The sequence below is a fragment of the Pleurodeles waltl genome, chromosome 1_2 (genome assembly GCF_031143425.1).
Source record: "Pleurodeles waltl isolate 20211129_DDA chromosome 1_2, aPleWal1.hap1.20221129, whole genome shotgun sequence".
Lineage (NCBI taxonomy): Eukaryota > Metazoa > Chordata > Amphibia > Caudata > Salamandridae > Pleurodeles > Pleurodeles waltl.
The window spans coordinates 1,229,616,032-1,229,631,643 of NC_090437.1; the positions used below are offsets into that span (position 1 = coordinate 1,229,616,032).

The 15,612-nt window shown below is 45.9% G+C and overlaps 1 protein-coding gene across 1 annotated transcript in view; it reads right to left on the minus strand.

Moving 5' to 3' along the window:
- POLR1A (RNA polymerase I subunit A) overlaps positions 1–15,612 on the minus strand; it is a 361,957-nt gene that overhangs the window by 58,191 nt on the left and 288,154 nt on the right. Inside the window, exon 24 of the mRNA XM_069204279.1 lies at positions 10,890–11,104. Within this exon, the coding sequence (XP_069060380.1) occupies positions 10,890–11,104 (215 nt within the window). The remainder of the gene's footprint in view (positions 1–10,889; positions 11,105–15,612) is intronic.

The window sequence follows — 15,612 nt, forward strand, 5'->3', positions numbered from 1 at the left end:
TTCGAAAGAGGTGGACTGTAAAAGGTTAAAGCCTTCCTTCAGTCCCTAAGCCTTGAGAAAGAACTATGATGAGATGATAACTGTTCAGCCATCATGATTAGTAGGGTGGTCTCAAGTCATCAAGACAAATTGTACAGCCTAATATTAGAATTTGGCTTTTTTACACACTGCTAACTTATATGCACATTACATTATTTCCGAGAAGAAAAACTACCTATAAAGGTGTGACGTCAGCATTTCTATAAAGCTCTTTTGAAAGAGATATGTCTTTAGTCCTGACAAAGTTTCAACAATCAGTAACTGAAGGCCGTTTATAAAAAGATAAATACATTTCTAGACTTACAAAGGGCCTACCCGTAACTGGATTACCATTTGTGAGGATTTAGAAAATGCCTAATTATTAGCACAACACATTAGGGGAGTAGGGTACGAAGGCCCTTAATTGGAACCTCAGAAAACTATCAACATCCAACACTGGAGAGATCAACCTTTTGATTTAAACCTTGTTATCTAATAAAAACACATGTAAAAAAAGCTTGTAATGTCTCCTTATTAGCTGAAACTTCAACCTCTCTGCAGATCAATCAATATTATCTTCAACAATCAGTAAAGTAGATCAACTCTACCAATTCAGAACAGCTATCCAGGTTGAACATGGGATGTGTGGAAGAGGGGAAGAGAGATAAAGAAAGAAGTTCTCTCTGTTACAGTTAACAGTTACAGATATAACTCATTACGTCTGTTACTGAACACAACTTTCACGAGCTTTCACATGCAGAAAATCATGGCAAAAGCTATCAGAAAGTCAGGCGTCTCAATGGGTTATGAAGCTGGGTCAGATCTCAGACTATGGTGGTTGGTTTGGCCCCTTTCTCGAGGCAAGAAACTACAGCGCAACTCCAGGATTAGGAGAAAAACACTTCTACTCTTCCTAGCATCACAGGGCACATGGCACTGAAGACCTGGAACTCATACACCATAGAGTCCCACATCAACATGCCTTTGCGGCCAGTCTAGTGACAATTTCACACAGCCTGATATACCCTGGTTCTGTTAACACTGTATCTTTAGTCATCTAAAACATAGCTCTACAAAAACTGTTTGACCTCTGATTTCAACACTGCCACCATACAGGGCAAGTATTCCCAGAATTAATATACTCATCCATTCACTTTATTTGCCTTAAAGGAGAATACACAATCTGCATATCTCCAGTCCCAGGGCATTAGCTCCACTTTCCCATTCCTGACACTCGATTGTTCAGGGTCCTGACCTCACTTTGTGAACTCAGTGCAGTTTTCATATGTTCAAGACATCTTCATTTGCATTTTGTTTGTGGAAATGATATGGGGCTCACATCACATGAGGGCAACACCCACATTAGCAGGCCAACATTGACTTTGTCTATACATTCTATGAGGGGCAGGGTCCATCAGAGACATGAATCTCCCTCAACAATCATTGCTTATTCTCATTGTAAAACACATTTCTTTGTCAATCACTGTTAGTGCTAATATTGGTAGCTTCTTGTGATGTCAAATAAAAGGGCTAGTCCTCATTCCATGAAGCTCTGGGCTGCATCACAGCCCTCTAACTCCATATTCCTGTCCATCACTCTACTGGCACATCAGAGACACTACCATCTCCTCCAATGAAAGTTCCCTTCAGAATCCAGTTCAACCAGGATGGACTCACCTGAGTTTCCAGGACTCTCAATGTCGATGCCAGAACACTAGCAGGCTAGAAGTCCAGGAATGATTGCTGTAATCTTATGTTTTGAGGGAGAGGGTGTTACTAGGGATCTGAGGGAGAACCCCCAACACCATCCTAAGTGTTTTTTTAAACTTTATTTTCATTTTCAAAAACCATACATCATATCATGATATGGTAATCACTGGAGAGTAACACCTTTGACAAATGTTAACAACACAGAGGGTCTGGTAACATGTTAGTAGTCAGAGTCCAATAATGCATGGCAGTTCCCATAGCAAAATACAGCAGCAGATCAAACATGTGGGTAACACAGCATCCGCATCCTCCAACCTAGGGAGGCTCAGTGGCCAATCCCTTTACAGTTCTCACAGGCACCCACACACCGATGTGGCACAAACATCACTCAGGGCAGCAACACATGGGACGAACCACATAGAGCCATTCAGTCAAAAGGCATCAATCATTAGGCCTGTGACACATTCGTAGTCCCCACTGCGTTTTATCCTGCAACAGCTGTGTCATAATCACTCGGTCTGGTAAGAAATACTTGGTATATCCCCCAAATATCCTAAAGACGGCTGCAGCTTCCCATAAGATCGTGATAAAGGCCAGATTAAGTATTGCGACATTCCATAACTGCATGAAATTCCTGTAGCGTAGAAAGCGGACCCTTCACCCAGCACATCACAATCCTGAGCTTCGCAAGCAACAAACCAATGGGCACTAGGTTTCTATAGGTCTTTGGGATGCCTCAATCGTAAGCCGGCAGCTCCAATAAAGGAGCAGATGCAATAGTCTCGCCCGTAATCACCCAGAGCACCCACAAGACTGCGGCCCAAAAAGTGTTCTACACCAGGGCAGAATCAAGCCACATGCACGAAGCCCGAGCCATCCGCTCCGCAGTGAGAGCAGCAGGTGTTATCGTGCAGTCCATAACAATACAGTCGAGCTGGGGTATAGTACACTCGATTAAGATACTTGAAGTGGATAAGCCGGTGTCGGCTGTTTAGAGATACAGTCCGAAAAACAGAGCAGCAGTAAGTCCATTGTTTCTCGCTAATTGTCAAGTCTAAATTCTCCTGCCAGTCCTGACTCTACTAACTCCTGGGTTGCGCCCCTCCTGTGAGCAAGAATACAACTTGGCTATAATGCACTGTGCGTTAATGCTTGCAGTAAGTACATCAAGGCAGGCAATTCAGATGGTTTCGCCAAGGTATCACCAAGTAAATCTAGCATCGTGTGGCATGCCCTATGGTAGTGGAACTTAGATAGGATGGTAGGCACGTCAGTCTGTGCGCTCACCTGATCCCAGATACAAAGAAGCCCATCAGTGGAAAAAAAAAAAATCTCCCATGCAGTGTAAATCCAGCTCCTGCACTGTGTTCACCACTGTCTTTTCTTCACCTAGAGAGAACCATGTGTACCACTTCAGATGGATCTGTTTTGAGTGAAGTGAAGGCCCAGCTTGTACTTCTGTCAGTTTCTTCCACGACTATTGCTTGGTACCTAGAAGGTCCACAGTATATCGGGCGCCAGTCTATGAAACAGTTTTCTGGAAAAAGTGAGCGGTAGAGCTGCATCGCGTTCCAGCCAAAGGAGGGATAGATCCCTGGGTCCATGTATCCAGTAATGGGACAACATGCACAGTGTGACTCTAAAGTAAGCCTCCAGGTCTGGAACATTCAGGCCCTCCACAGCATAGGGTAGAGTAAGCCTGTTCCAGCTCACTTGTGGCTGCTTACCGGCCCAAGCCAAGCGTACCATTACAGTTTACAAGGTCCAAAAAACTGTACTTGTCATAAGAATCAGGATTTTAGCAAAAAAGAACAGGACAAGCAGCACTACCATCTTCATGATGGCGATATGGCCACACAGGGATAGGGGTAAGCGTATCCAACGCTCGACTGCTTCTGTGAGGCACTGCACCGTCCTTCCAGAACTGTCCACCAGAACTACAGCCGGATCTCTTTGGACTTGTATCCCCAGATACCACACTGAGCCCGCTCTCCACTGCAGTGGATACTCCAGCTGTACTTGTGTTGTGGCAGGAGTGAGAGGAAATCTAAGGGATTTGTCCCAATTAATTTACAGTCCAGAGTGCCCACTAAATAGCACAACCTCCCCAGGGGAAAGGTTACGCTCTGGATTTCATATATAAAGAAGTGTATGGTCAGCGTATGTAGACACTATGAGGTTATAGTGCGGGACCGTGTATTACGGTGTGTGTGATATTCACAGAGCCCAGCAGCCAAAGGCTCCGCCACTACCGCATTTAAGGCTGGCGACAAGGGGCACCCTGTCGAGTGCCCCTCGAGATGACTATAGGATCCAAGACCATCCCATTGATATGGACGCGGGCAATTGGCTTAGTATACAGCACCTGAACCAGTTGTAGAAACATGTTGCCCACCCCCACTCGTCGCAAGTCAGAAAACATAAACCCTCATTTGACTGAGTCAAATGCGTTTTCAGCGTTGAGAAAGACTGCAGTGGCACGCACATTAGGATCAATGCAGGAAATCACTCGGCAGAGGGTCCTAAGATTATACATCAGAGATCGACCAGGTATAAATTCCACCTGCTCTGGCCCCACTAACTCTGGGTGTAGGGGTATCAAGCGATTCACCAAGACTTTTGCAAAGATTTTAGTGTTGGTAATCAGTAATGACAATGGGTGGCAGGAAGAGCAGCAGTCTTCTGGCTTACCTGTGTTTAGTAGAGTGACAAATAACGACTCGTGACCCGTAGAGGGCATGTGTCCCTCTTTTAACATCTCCTCAAACAATGTGACCAGATGCAGGACAAGTTTAACCTGGTAGGCCTTATAAAAGACCACAGTCAGTCCATCTGTACTCAGTGTATTCCTGCCTGGCATATCTTTCAGTGCCGCCACTATGTCAGAGGACTGAGTGATGCCATAAGTTGTTCCCTATGCGCCGCAGGATACCACTTCATATCAATAGGAGCTAGGTAATCTGCCGTGGACTGGTCATCATGCGGAAGGCGCAAGGCGTACAATTCCACACAAAGAGGCGCACCATGTTCGTCATTGACAGACAATACCGCACTGTCTTCACATTGAAGCCTAACAAGAGCTGACTGCGTAGCACTAGGTCGCTCACCCTCTCCATACACCTTGTTGTGTATATTCCCATATGCGTAAACTCGCTCAATGTCGCTTTATCATACTGATCCAATTGGGCCTTGATATTCCCCAACAGACTGTTCAGCTGTCTCTCTATGCGATCATTCTAGTTCAGCGAGTTCTGCTTTCAACCACGACAGACGGCTACAAATTGAGCGGAGGACTTCTGCTTGGTTGCATATGGTGACCACCGGATATCAGCCTTAAAGGATTCCTAGACAGTGGCAAACTTCTCAACCTCCCCCGCGCTGGCAGAGAAATATTTGTCAATCGCTTGTGCAGGTTCCTTGTGAAATACAGCATCTAGAAAGGAGCACTGGGGAAACCACCGGGTGAACGAAGGGGCAAAAGCTTTCCAGTCCCACAACCAGCTGCACCAGGGAATGATCTGAAAAGGTTTGTGGTAAGTGGTCGCTCCTCGGAAACCAAAGCGCTAGGCTCCGTGCCAGAAGCCAGTATTCTATGCATGTGTGCATGTTGTGTACCATGAGTAATGAGCATAACTTGCCCCTGTGGGGAATCTATGCCGCCATACATCCACCAGCTTGCATTGGTCAGCGATATCATTAAGAGGATGGGCCGCAGCCAAGGGCCACCATGGCTGGCTCTCGGAGTGATCCCTATTGGGGCATAAAAGGCAACTAAAATTTCCACGCCAGATATGGGGCAACTCCCAACAATGTGCAAGTTTAGTTCATATACCAATTAGCAACCCTGCAAAGTGATTTGTGTGACAGCGCACTATGGTAAAGTGAACGTTGGGGTCCGCAGAGACTTCCTGTGTCCTAATACTAGAGTCGTGCCTACCCCAATTAACAAGCTGCGAGCATGCGCTGTGAAGCCCGCCTCAAAACAAGCACCCTCATGCACCCCTGTGTGATCAGCCCGCTCCCAGGGATGAGGTGTGTTTCCTGGAGTATGGCAACATCTATGCTATGTCGCTGTAGATACAACACCACCTTGCACACCTTCCTGCAGTCATTTCAACAGCAATGGGCGCTAGGTATCTGCACCCACATCAGTTGCACTATCAGACATCACTGTGCCTCTCAAACTGCACATACCAAGCGCATTGTGGATCACTTTGCGCGGTCAGCACTAGCCAGTGCATGCTGAATATTTACATAAAACCCGACCACCCGACTCACTCTGTGCTTCCTTACAAACTACACAGTAAAACATTGCCCACCCTGGATCCACCCCAGACCCAAATACAGATCCCCAACAGAAAATGTGTGGTGCACGCATGAGGAGAGATGATGCCCTGCTGAGCACCCCTTCAACACAAGTGTGCACAGGGCTGCACAGTGAGTATAGCGAGTGCTGTAACAGCTATAACCAGAATCCAGTTTGAAAGTACATGCCACCTCCACTCATTTACCTGCACATAACTCATCATACAGTCGAGTTTCTGCACAGTGTCAATATTGTTTCCCACCCATAGTGACAATAATTCAGACCCACACAGGGGAGACCGGCACATCTAGGCCACCGACAGGTTCTGAGCCCATCACCACAAACTGACTAAACATCACGCAAATCGCCCCTCCTCACTCCCCCGAGCCAAAACACATAATAACCCAACATTACAGAGGAGAGACATTGCAGAAGAACCACAGGACCATTAAGTGAGACAGTAAGGATACTACTCCTGCTCCTCAAAGTCGTGTGGGATCTACCGTCCACCTTCTTCAGATCTCGGTGAACGCCGTTGACCACCAGCAGCTGCATGTTGCTTGATGAACTGCTGCAAAAGTTTAGGGTTGCTGAAAATCTTGGCCTTCCCAATAACAGACACTCATAGGCAAGTAGTAATAGCATATTGCAAGTTCAGTTTTCGTACCTTGCGCTTAGGTAGAATAAACTGCCTCTGTACCGCCTATACCTGCTGTGTAAAATCCAGGAAAAGGGGTAGTTTGGTGCCCTCATGGTGCAGTACCTGTAGCTCACAGGACCGGCGGAGCACTGCATCTGTTGATGACTGGGCGAGGCCTTGCTTCGGGAACAGGTTGAAGTGTGAAGGAGTTGTGGGCACGCTTCACCACAACGACGTCCGAATAAGTCTCTTGCCCCAACAGAATAGTAAGTAGTTGTTCCATGTGTGTCTCAATGTTCCCGGTGTTCGCAGATTCAGGAAGGCCTACAATATGGAGATTATTTTGGTGTGATCGGACTTCAAAATCCTCTGCCTTGACCTGTATGGAAGAGAGCGCCTACTCCATCTGCTTCTGGGATACTGATGCGGTAACTTGTTCATCCTCCGCCTCATACACAAGCGGTTCAACCATGTCCAGGGATTCCGTGTGCTTGTTCAAGGGCCCTGACATCCTATCCATCCGGAAGGTGAGGGCATCAATCTTGGTGTCAATTTTAGTGAGGTTGGGTTGCATGGCAGACAATATTTGATGAAACACACCACTCACCTATGACCCCTGAGTGTCTGAACCAGCCTCAGTGCCACTGCGCCCTCCTCACAAGGCCTGGGGGTCTTCTGTAGTTCACATTGCAGCTGAGGCTGTGTCATGCCAGTTTTGCCCTTTGTGGTCAGCTGTCCCTCACGCTACACCTAGAAGCCGTGCCAGCAGTGCGTTCGCCGTAAAATACCGGTCTCGAATGACCCAACAAAGATACACTACACTCTGTGTCCTTCAGTGCTTAGGGGTCCGTCTTTCTATTTATACAGTGCAAGTGGGACAGAATGTTCTTAGGAGCACCAGTGGGCCTAACAGAATATGTCAGTGATGTTCAAAGCAATGGGCTGCTCACCTCTGCCCCCCCACTCCTCTCCTCTCCTACAGGGTGATCAAGCTCCGCATGAAAACTGGGCAAGGAACTGACCGGTTCCAACACCACAGCCACGACGCCGCAGTCGACGCTAAGGGAGCCAAATGTGCCGGGGAAGCCCCAAGACTGGAACAACACATCTCCGTGAGGTTTAGGGCACTTGCTTCACCCCTATGCCTGCCAGAGCACTCAGGCTGCCACCAGTGTAGAGGCTGTGCAGCACCACTAAACACCGCTCTGTGTTCGCACTGCAACCAGGGCCCCCAGCGGCCTCAGATCGTGGATGACGGTCCAGCGGACCCCAAAGTGGGAGGTGCGCCCCTGCTGAAGTTTGCAGCATTGCAGGGTTCTCACACAGCGTCCCGGGCCCTGATTACTTGAAGGCAAGGCCTCGTCTAGATTCCATAGAGCTGCTGTTGGCTCCACAGCGTGCCCTCGACTCCAGTGGCACAGGGCATTGAGGTATGGCAATCATTCTCCCGTCGCCCCGTACAGTGAAATCTCAGCTGCCATGTCGATGCTGCACTTACTAAGCATCAGGAGGTGAACAGGGAGGCAAATATTAGAGATTCAGTGGTGGATGAAGCAGGATTGTCGTGTTGCCAAAGGAGATTGCCTATCTTCGGGCCAGGCAAGCTCTCCACTCCTCCCCCACACCATCCTAAGTCGACCACAACTTCCAACACTGTGGTGAGTACCATGGCTGGGTTTTTACCCATCCAGTTAAAATCAACTTCTCACTTCCAGCCACACAGCACAGACCCAAGGGTGACGCCACTCCAAATTTCACCTGGAAAAGGTTGTCTTGGTGCTAAGCAAGTTTAAAAATCAGCTTCTCCTAAAGAAGGATAACCTTTTGAACTCTGGCCTTTGTTATTCCTGGTGGAACTAATTCTGGACTAACTAAGCAGATGCAAGTAGAATTCTAAACTGAGGTGCATGGATAGCCACCAGCCCAATAGACTTTATAAGCTGGTGCTCAGGATCCAGACCTTGTTACCTAAAGATGCTTCCCAGTGCTGGAAAATGAAGTTTACAGTAACCACAGGCACCCAAACCAACTTCTGCACATAAAGAAAACAGTATCTATTCACCAGCACCTGGACAATACCCAACTTTATATACAGATATCCACTTGCGACATGTATATGATATATTGCCGCACCAACATCCAAGATTAGATGTTGTCAATGTCTTCAAATTAAAATTGGAAAAAATGATTTATTCTGATCAAACATCCACATTAATTCAACCCCAATAACAAATGGTTTGAAGATTTGGTGTTAGATGGTTTCTTGGCAATTTAGTCAGAGAAGGTCAACTCCTGAGGCAGGTGGACTGACCATCATCTATTGCCACCCTTCACACTGAGAAAAACACTGAAGCAGTTTTTGCAGCCATACAATTTTTGCCTCATTGTAGAGTATTTGGTACGCTCTCATATTGATTACAGTAATTCCAACCTAGCCAGCATCTCATCTGCATCATTATGCGCTTATGGGTGATAATCTGGTCAGCTGCTAGACTAATTTCTGGATCCCAAAAATATGATCACATCACTTCTGTGTTGAAACACCTCCGCAAGAAGCCAGAATAAAACTGAAATAGCCTTGCATCACCTACAAAAACACATTTGGGCAACACCTAAATACCTGTGTTCCTTAACAGTTGTCTCAAGAAGTCAGCAGCATTCAACATTTTATCATAGATGCAAAAAACACAAATACAACAAAGAAGCATCTGAAGCCTTCTTTAATACCAACCCTTCAATCTAGAGCTCTACTATCATCAAGACCAGAACTGCAGAGACCCTGACGAGCTTCAGGAAAAAAAAAACTCAACATAAATCCTTCTAATATGTATCTAATCTTCAGTTTGGGATGTCCTCTCTGTTTAACGCCTATCTAAATTCTTTATTATTATCTCTCTTCCTACTCATTTTACAGCTGACCCTGCTCATGTTTCCCCTTTTCTTCCTTGTTTATTACTTTTTCACTCACTAAAGGTCCTTATCAGTTGTATTCTCTCTAATTCCCTAGTTCTCAGTTCTACTTAGCCTCCAGTTTTCTTTCACTCTCACTACATATTTAGGATGAAGACTGCTTATCGTTTTTTTGTAAGTAATGCTTGTTGTCATTTTAATTCATTGTAAACTGTGTAACTACCTTTGGGTGGAGGATGCTATAAGAAATGCAAAATAAATACACTCTGGATATACACTATAAAGTTACAAGATACCTAAAACAGATTGATAGTAGGCTTCTTTGACCAAAGATGCAGATTTAGGCAAAGCGCAGTGATAGGAAACTACCACAAACAAATCAAACCGCCTTCAACAGTTGTTGTAATATAAACTTAAAAATTATCCAGACAGTCATATGTGCATTGGGCAAGGCCACACGTAAAATATGACACATTTAACTGGACACTGGTGTCCGAGTCCCTCATTACCACAGACACTTTGCTGGATCTTTGGGAGAATAAGATACTCTACTGGGGTGGTACCATCAGGATGGGGTTCTTTTTGTTTGCATAGAGGTGCTAAGCACAAGGAATTTTAGTGCACCACTTTTCATTTTTTTTCCCCAAACTTAAGTATTTGAGGCCCCTTAGTTATGCATGGTGATATCCAAGGTAGCCAGAACCAGATTTGAACCCTCCTGTAAGTATAATTTCCACAAACCTGGAAGTCCTCAAAAGAGATGAGAAACTGAAGTATTTACAATGATCCCTAAGGTGATTTAAGCAAAGCCTTAATGGACAACATTGGCAATAAAACCATTGTTATGGAAAATATACTGTCTAGCACCCAGGAGATTAACTAATGTTTGGGGTTGTAACTTTGCCCCAAGACGGTGCTAGCCTATATGGAACTGATCTATCTCCCTATTTGATAACATAAGTCCCTTTCTTCTTAAAAGATAAACACTGACAGGTCCACAACGTTACTGAGTGTTATTTATTGTGTCCTACTGTGTCTTAGTCTATAAACTGCAGTACAGTAAGCACGGAAGGCTTCTCCTCACTACTTCTCCTCACTACTTGGATAGAGCCAAGAGCCCAGAGGTGGATGCGTTATAATTTGTACTGCCAACCAGAATGTTAAAATGTTGGTATGGAATTTAGGAGATAGTGTTCATGATCAGCCATCTTCTTGCAGTCAACCTTGAAATGATATTCCTTCAAAATGTTACAGCTGTAAAGTTTTACTACATTTCAATCCTTCAGAAACACAAATAAATATTACCTTTCTAATGACAGCTCCGAAGAGACACAGCTTACACTTTTCTCAGCATCCCATTCGCCGATATAGTCATCAACTTTGCTTTCAAATGTTTCTGATACAGAACCAAAATAAATATCAGGTTGAAGGACTGCCAGGCATGGAACAGGCAAAGCAGAAGCTCTTTTAAGATATTTCCTTCTGCTCTTCTCTTCCAAGGAATACCACTTTTCCAACAACTACAATTAAAAAAGAATGTAAATTGTTATTGTAGCGCTCTACAGAGGATCTACAGACGATCTACTTACAAATGTTCTAATTATCTTTTGGGAGGCCGTTGTCCACTAGAACAGGTTATTAACTATAAACACATTCTAGCAGCTCAAAAACGTCAGCAGCCTGAATCTACAGTGCTCTTGTGCATTAGGCGATCTGCACCCCTTTTGTCCATCTCATCTTATAGACTGTTGAATTAAGGAGAGAATCAGTTACAGAGACAGTGCAAGAGTGGAGGTAAGTGGCTAAAACGTAGGCCACAACCATTGGTAAATCCAACAGCTTCTGGCTCCTTCTCACTACCAATCACAAGATATATCAAATTGCGAGATCTGGTATCAGACGCAGAAGCCAACCATAGTCAATCACACCACTCTTCTCCTCCTCCATAAAACTTGGCATTAAGGACTTCTCTTTGTTCCAACTCATAGTCTAATGCATGTCCACCACCCTCTCCCTAGTCTCTGGCCTATAGTCTTCCCACGAAGTTGGACTAGTCCTTGTTATTTTATCAACATATATGTTCAACTCCTAGTCAAGAATACTAACACATAAAATAATTATTTATTAAGTTGTGCGGATAGAATGCATGTTATTCTGATGTTGCAGGGTCCAGGCAGTAGTTCAACCTCCCATTCAGCTGGGTGCCCGCAAGAGACTGCTGGAAGCAATAATTAACTAAAGCTAAACTTCAGTAGCAGAAGGGACTGAATATATGTTACTACTGATTCATCAATGTTTAACTATTGGAGGTCACCCACGTGCACCTGTCTGAACCTGACAACCACAAAAACAATTGTGGTGTTCACCTTCCCAGCCTACCCCTCTCAACGGAAACCGCAAGCAGAACTTAAGACAGAAGATCTTTAAAACTTATGGATATAGATTTCACTTTACATATTAGACCCAATATCCTAATTTTGGTGAATCTCAAACATTGTAGCAGAAACTAAATTAAGAGTTGTATTATGGATTTTTTAGTAGCCGGATTCAAATCAATATTAGCCACCGCTAAGTGAGACCCAAATATTAAGTTCTAATTTTCTCGGCAGTAAGGCACCCTCAGACAAAGCAGATAAAACACCTCAAAAAGGTTTTTCCGAGGAATCTTCAGGCTACAGATAGCCCCGGCCTCCAGCACTTACTCCTTGCAAGAACAGTCTCTCCTCTGCTGCTCCAGTGACTCTTTTCCAGGTGTACAGTGAGGCCTCACTGCAACTTACTGTGCCTACTGCCAGTGGGTTGCCTGTGGGGGTTGTGACTGCTTCTCTTGGCTCCCCCGAATGCGGAGGGTCAGCCTGGACTCCCCTCCAAGGGGTCGAGTCCCCTAGACCCTGCTGGTCCTCTTCTTCCCTGCAAATCTTCTTTTGCTCCAACTTGCATTTGCCAAGGTTTGTTGGTGATTCTCCTAACCACTGACCATCTATGATCCGGCAACCGGTGTGCTACATCATCTGCATGACTCCAAGGACCTCTCTGCAGCTCCTTGGCAACCCTGTCGACCCGGATCTTCATCCTCCGAAGGATGGGTAGTGGCTCCTGCCCCCTCTGGACACACCTGTGGGGGCTGGCCTCTGTCCCCTTCTTTTTCAAGTCCTCTTCTTCCAGGATCCACCACTGGGTTCCACTGGACTGGTCCTTGTCTTGCAATCTTCCTCTTTCCAAGTCCCCTTGTTAGTCTTTGGGAGGACCAAGTTCTTACCTCTGCTCTCCTCGTCGCTGGGGGTAACCTAGGTACTCACCTCGAGGTCCTGAGTTGACCCAGCTCCCCTATAACTACGCCACATCCTTGGGTGGGGGACCTCACTTCACATTCCATTATTTTAGTATATGGTTTGCCCGCCCCCATAGGGCCCTAACTATTTTTCAGTAATTTTTGCCAATGCTTTTTATTCCTATGTGCTGATTCCTAATAATTATTGTGGATATATAGTGTTTACTTACCTCCAGTTGAGGAACTTCCTATAAGTAATCTAGTTCAGTGTTACTATAATAAACTATCTTTATTTTTGCAACACTGTGTGGTACCTTTCAGGTGTGATAAGGTGCTGTGTGACTGCTGTGGTATTGCAAGTGCTTTACACTTCTAGATAAGTCTTGGCTGCTCTCCACAGCTACCACTAGAGAGCCCTGGCTTCCTAGGCACTGTCTTCATTCATAGGGGTTGCCTGGACCTGGTATAAGGTGCTAACATCATAGGTGTCCAACACACACCAAGCCAAATTCCTACACATGTTGCTCTACTTTTCTAAATTCTTTTTGATATGTTTATTGTTTTGCATTTCGACTTGATTACTGTTTTAGTAATGCATAAATCCTTACACATTTACTTTACGTTAAGCCTCTTTGTTCTGTGCCATAGCTACCAGGGGGTTGAGCTCAGGTTTATTTATTGTCTTTAGTGGTTCACCCTCACAAAGATTGTGATTATGACTTGGAGTGGGTACTGACCTCCCAACTAATACCCCAATGTCTTACAAGTAACAACCACACAAAAATTAAACAGCCTTACATTTTTTCAATTAAATTGAAATGTAAGTATATTTTGGGGTGCATTCAGCAAGTTGGTAAAACTTCAAGTTTGTGAGGGAAAGCAGCTGAGTTAACCATTTTGGTGTCCAACGCTTTACTTCTACTGCATTTCTATTGGCTGCTTAAGACTCAAGACATCCACCTGTTTTTCCCAGAGGATTCCCCCAATAAGAATAGAGATGTGCCCCCCTCCCCTCTGGGAGGAGGCACAAAGAGGGTGTAGCCACCCTCAAGGACAGTAGCCATTGGCTACTGCCCCCCTGACCTAAACACCCCCCCAAATGTAGTATTTAGGGGCGACTCTGAACCCAGGAAATCAGATTCCTGCAACCTACAACAACAAGAAGGACTGCTGACCTGAAAGCCCCGCAGAGACAATGGAGATGACAACTGACTTGGCCCAGCCCTACCGGCCTGTCTCCAGACTAAAAGAACCTGCACAGCGATGCATCCGACAGGGACCAGCGACCTCTGAGGACTGCCCTGAACCCGAAGGACCAAGAAACTCCTGAGAACAGCAGCACTGTTCAAAAACTGCAACAAGTTTGCAACTTCAAAGCAACTTTTAAAGAACTCTCTCTTCCCGCCAGAAGCGTTAGACTTCACACTCTGCACCAGACACCCCCGGCTCGAGTTCAGGAGAAGCAACACCGCAGAGAGGACTCCCAGGCAACTACGACGACGTGGGTACCCCGAGTAGACCCCCCTGCACTCCCACAGCGACGCCTGCAGAGAGGATCCAGAGTCTCCCCCTGACTGCGACTGCCTGGTAACAAAGGAACCTGACCCCTGGACCAAGCACTGCACACGCAGCCCCCAGTACCGAGAGGAACAACCTACCAGTGCAGGAGTGATCAGCAGGCGCCCTCATCCTAGCCCAGTCGGTGGCTGGCCCGAGAAACCCCCACAAGATTCAAGATTTTTCTTGAGCAGTACCCCTGAGCGCCGTGAGGTGGTGTCGGTCGGCTCCGTGTCCGCCGTCTGTGTCATGCGCACCAGATATGACGTCACAGGACCTATAAAGGCGCCACCTCTGCGCGATGATGTCAGTTACTTTTCACGCCAGAAGGGCAGAGCCATAATGTACACTGACCACTGTTGCGTCAGAACTAGGGCACTGAAACAAAGTCTCTGTCCCTAGAAATCAGTTCACAGAGCTGGGAGGATGGGTGGGACGGTAAGGAATTTTCAACTAGACTATGCCTCTACCAGAGAAGGTGTTAACGAAGGTAAGTAATTTGTTCATCTGATAGAGACTTCTAGTTGCAGATTCCTTACCTTTTGAAAAGATACGCAAGCAATACCATCCCGAGGTGGGTCTGCGAACCAAGATCATACTTGGAAGTCCTGCAGGTCCTAACGGGCAAAGTACCCATCCCTTCAGACCTGACCCTCCAGGCAGTAGTGTTTAGTGAACGTAGGCAAGGATGCCCACGTTGCTGCCTGTCCAGGACTGGAACTCCACGTGCCAACGCAGTGGTTGCAGCTGTCGCTCTAGTACAGTGAGCATGCAAGCCCTCTGGGGGTTGCTTTTTACCCATTGCGTAGTAAATTTTAATGTAGAGAATAACCTATATAGAGATGGTTCTCTTCTGCACTCCCTGATCTTTTTTCACACCCACATACCCAACAAACAGTTGACCATCCACCTAGAACTCTTTAGTACGATTAAGACAGAACACCAATCCTCTTTTTGGGTCCAGATGGAGGAGTCTCTCCTCTTTCTTAGAAGGAGGCGGGGTGCATAAAAAGTAGGCAAGGTGATAGATTGGCCTAAATGGAAAGGCGTAACACTTTCAGAAGAAAGGAGGCCTGTGTGCGAAGCACCACTTTGTCAGAATAGATGGTAAGATAGGACAGCTTAGATGACAGTCTGTAGCTCGCTCACCCTACAGGCAGAGGTAATTGCCACAAAGAAGGCTGTCTTAAGTGTCAAAAG